Below are 4,316 nucleotides of genomic sequence, written 5' to 3'. Positions count from 1 at the left end.
GCTGGGCTGGGTTCCCCCCCATCCGGTAACCAGCAGCGGAGCGTGCTGGGATCCGGGGTGGGAGGGGAGCGCAGAGCCGGGCTTATCCTCCTCCTGGGTGGCTGCTCTCTCCCTCCAGGTGAAGGAGAACAACTACCGGGGCCATGGTGACAGCGTGGATCAGCTCTGCTGGCACCCCAGCAACCCCGACCTCTTTGTCACAGCATCTGGGGACAAAACCATCCGCATCTGGGATGTCCGCACCACCAAGTGCATCGCCACCGTCAATACCAAAGGTGAGTCCCTGCCTTCCCGGGAGGGCTCTTGGGTCCCAGTGGGACCTCGGCCGCCTGGGACCTGTGTGCAGTGGCACAGTGCTTTGGACCCTTCTTGTGGGTATTGGTGACTGGGGCGTCGTTGCGGACTGCTTTTATCTTTGTGTTGCACTCATCTGTAAGGAGCAGCAGTGAATGTGGGGCTGATTCTGGTGTCAGTGCTGCAGAAGCTACTGAAGTGTGATGCTGGCTGTTACAGTGTCCTGTGTAGTTGTCTCTGGAGTCTGTGGGCTGCAAGGCTGCAGACTGGGGAAAGGCATGTTTGCAGGGAGCCATGGTGAAAGTAAAAGTTTATGTGGATTCAGAAAACTATTTGAATTCATCTACTGATTAACCCAGATGCCATCTCTGCACTTGGAAATCTCCAATTCTGAGTTGAGGCTGGAAATGGCATTGTAAGATGGCATAACTGCAACCTGCCTTGTTCTTACCCTCATTCATGGGTGTTTATTGTTGGCTTCTGATTTTTCTGGGTCTCAGAGGATCACTGGATTCAGAGGATCTTTGAGTTGACCTTGTTTGGTGGCTGCTGTGGTCCCATCTTGGCTGAAATGGGAAGGGCAGGGATGTAGTCATGTTGGCTTGAAGTTTAATTTTCAGTAATTGTACGTATTGGCTGGACAGGTTTGTGTGTTAGGCTGCAGACCTGGGAGTCTTTTCCATTTGGGGGTGGTTTGGAGTTAGTGGAGCAGGTTGTGGCCTTGGATCAGGAATAAAAGCTGCCCGTCTGCTTAACTCCTGGCTACTGTGGATTGCTGGGTAGAAATTAGACCTGCTGCCTTTCTGTCCCTTCAGGGGAGAACATAAACATCTGTTGGAGCCCTGACGGACAGACCATTGCGGTGGGGAATAAGGATGACGTGGTCACTTTCATTGATGCCAAGACGCATCGCTCCAAAGCTGAGGAGCAGTTCAAGTTTGAGGTGAACGAGATCTCCTGGAACAATGATAACAACATGTTCTTCCTCACTAACGGGAACGGCTGCATCAACATCCTCAGGTAGGTGCCCATGGTGGTGGGTGCACCAGGTAGCTGGGCTGGCTGCAGCAGACATCAGTCTGCAAGCCCCTTTGCTGCTTTTGGGGAGCCTGAGTCCCACATCCCAGCAATTCCCAGCCTCTGGTGGGAAGAAACTTACCTGGAGCTGAGGTTTCCCCAGTTCTGGGCTGGGGTCCCCGAGAGTGACCCTGGTGCTTTGCCTTATTCACTTGGCACTTGGTGTTTCCAAGAGTGTGGCCCTGCACCAGTTTGGTTTGCTCACAGTCCCAAGCCTGCCCTGCTTATAGACCAGCAGTGAGCTCCTCTCACTGCTTCCTGCCCCATCCCTTCATCTCCGCAGCTACCCAGAGCTGAAGCCCATTCAGTCCATCAACGCTCATCCTTCAAACTGTATCTGCATCAAGTTCGATCCCATGGGGAAGTACTTTGCCACAGGCAGTGCTGATGCGTTAGTCAGCCTCTGGGATGTGGATGAACTGGTGTGTGTGAGGTGCTTCTCAAGGTAGGTAAAGCTGTCCCGAAGTTGTCTGCCACCGCTCTCCGGTGACGCTGTGGGAGATGGCTCACTGCTTTACTCTGTTGCTGCAGGCTTGACTGGCCTGTGCGAACACTGAGCTTTAGCCATGATGGGAAGATGCTGGCGTCGGCATCAGAAGATCACTTCATCGACATTGCAGAGGTGGAGACAGGTAACGGTTTCGTTTTGGGGAACAGCAAGGAGGGAATCTGAGAGAAGTGCTGGTGGAGCTGGGAGGGCACTGGGAGAAGCGGTCTGCTAAGGAAGAGCTTGGCTGTGCAGAGCAGAGTGCCATGAGGGGGAGCCTCTGCCTCGTTAGTCTGTGGTAGACATGCATGTCATGTCTGTATCTTGTCACCAGGTGATTAAAAGGCGCTGAAGCAGTGTCAGTTCCTCCTCTGCCCTGTGCAGGAGAGAAGAAGCAGGTCCTTGGCTCTGGTGTGCGCTGTGGGGCAGCGTGCAGCCGAGGGCTGGAGGCTCTCCTGGCTGATGTGGCCCTTTTTCCATGCAGGAGAGAAGCTCTGGGAGGTGCAGTGTGAGTCCCCCACCTTCACAGTGGCCTGGCACCCGAAGAGGCCACTGCTGGCCTTCGCCTGTGATGACAAAGATGGCAAATACGACAGCAGCCGGGAGGCAGGCACCGTCAAGCTCTTTGGGCTCCCTAATGACTCCTAACGAAACCGCACTGGAGGAGGCAATGCTTCCCTGCTCTTGGGGCTGGGAGAGTGCTTAGTTAGTGTAGGTTGAGGTAAGGAGATGGTTCACGTCCTTGCCTGCTTGGCAGTGCTGCAACCTGTGGCTCAGCTCTGTGCGTACTGCTCTCAGGAGTGTTTGTTAAAAAGCATCTTGTGCTGGAGAGGACGGGGGGATGCTACCAGAGCCTCCCTTGCCATCTGAGGGCTGCCACCTCCTCTCTGTGGGCATGGCGGCCTTGTTCCAAAGGCAAGTGGCCAAAGAAATTTGGTTGCTGAGGAGCCTCCCATGAGAGGGTCTCTGATGTGGCCAGACTCCCCAGCAGTGACTAGCTACATGACCGTCCCCTTGTCCCCCACGGCCTGGTGGCGAGGGCAGCCCTGGGAGCACAGCCTGTCCTTTCCCCTCCCAGACATGCCATGTCCCTTCCCTGCACTGGGCCAGCGAGGGGAGGGTGTGGGGATATGAACTGGGGGGTGTTTCCTCCAACTGGGGGTTAAAAAATGCTGGGGCATTTTTTTTTTTGTATGTGTGGTTGTTTTTTCTAATTTTGATAAATTCTCTACTGTAACTAAGGTGCCTGTGACTGCTGCGGGGACAGGAGGAGGTGAGGGGGGTGCTGAGCTGTTCTCCCGTGTGCTTCCCGTGTCTCCTTCCCCTCCCTGGCTGTGAGGGGCTGTCCCCCTTGTCCCCAGTGTCTGTCCCCACTTTCCCTGTCCCCTGTCCTGCGCTGTCACCCCACCAGGGGGCGCTGCGCACCCATGCTGAGGGCAAGTGACACCAGGGACACTGCAGAGGGGATGGGGACGGCGCAGGGACCTGTCCAAGCCCTGTAACCCTGCTCCCGCTGGGCAGCACCCGACATGGATGGAGCGAGACCATGCTTCCTGTCCCACACGATGGCCACTGGCCCCAGGCAGACCCCATCCCTGTACCCCTGCCAGGGGTGACAAGTAGTGCCTCCCCTGTCCCTGCTCCCCAGGGAGAGCCATGGGGCTTTCTTCCCCCCTGTGCTGACATGCTGGGAAGCAGAAGAAGACAGTTACCGCAGAGGAGGTGCAGGTGCAGCCTGCCCGTGATGGAGACCTTGCCTGCAAGATCTCTATCATTTCCTCCCCTAATATTTTCTTCTGACAGAGGCTTTTCCAGGTGACTGCTCTGCTGATGCTGCCTGGGTAACAGCTGAGCTCTTTGCTGGTAAATGATGGCAAATCGGTCAAAGCCGAGGCTGGCTCTGGATGGAGCCCTCCAGGGCTGTGCCAAACCTGGGTGGGCACTGCCAGTGGTCCTGCCTCGCCTGGGGCACAAGGGGCCTGCCTATAGGCTCATGCCTCTGCTCTTTGGGGCAGAAGCCTGTGACCCGCCAGAAACAGCCCTTGCACCCCAGGGCTGTCCCATGTCATTCTGTGAGGTGAGTCCCAGAGTCAGGGGAAGGGGCAGAAGCCCCCTGGCCATGTCTGGGACAGGGGCCCACCAGCACCCACCCCTTTCACCTTGTCCCCAACCCCAGAGGGTAGACACGGGGTGGGGGCAGGCAGCTGGGCTGAGCAGGGCTCTGGGAGCTGCCTGGGACCCTTCCCCCCGTGGCTTGGCCGGGGTGCTGCCCAGGGGGGCCCTGCAGCCTCCTCCAGTGTGATGAAGCTGCCAGGTCTCAGCCTTGAGGGAGATGGGGGGGCAAGGGAGCTGGCAGGGGCCCCCAGGGAAGCAACAGCGGAGACGAGGCCAGAGCAATGTACAAATCCCTTTATTTTATTAGTTTGTCAAAGACTAGTTCGAGCAGGATGGTCACAGC

The 4,316-nt window shown here is 56.9% G+C and overlaps 1 protein-coding gene across 1 annotated transcript; it reads left to right on the top strand.

The window, feature by feature from the left end:
* Positions 1–118: 118 nt before the first annotated feature.
* THOC3 (THO complex 3) lies at positions 119–2,660 on the top strand (the record flags this gene model as incomplete). Its single annotated transcript, XM_010088196.1, is given in 5 exon segments — positions 119–275; positions 1,110–1,314; positions 1,655–1,816; positions 1,903–2,003; positions 2,343–2,660. Coding segments are annotated over 5 exon segments (943 nt in total), but the record flags the coding sequence as incomplete, so codon positions are not given.
* Between the last annotated feature and the right edge of the window lie 1,656 nt (positions 2,661–4,316).

This window comes from Pterocles gutturalis, unplaced genomic scaffold, assembly GCF_000699245.1.
Source record: "Pterocles gutturalis isolate BGI_N339 unplaced genomic scaffold, ASM69924v1 scaffold5142, whole genome shotgun sequence".
In the NCBI taxonomy this organism is placed as follows: Eukaryota; Metazoa; Chordata; class Aves; order Pterocliformes; family Pteroclidae; genus Pterocles; species Pterocles gutturalis.
Note: the sequence above shows the minus strand (reverse complement) of the source record. Positions and strands in the feature narration are given on the sequence as shown.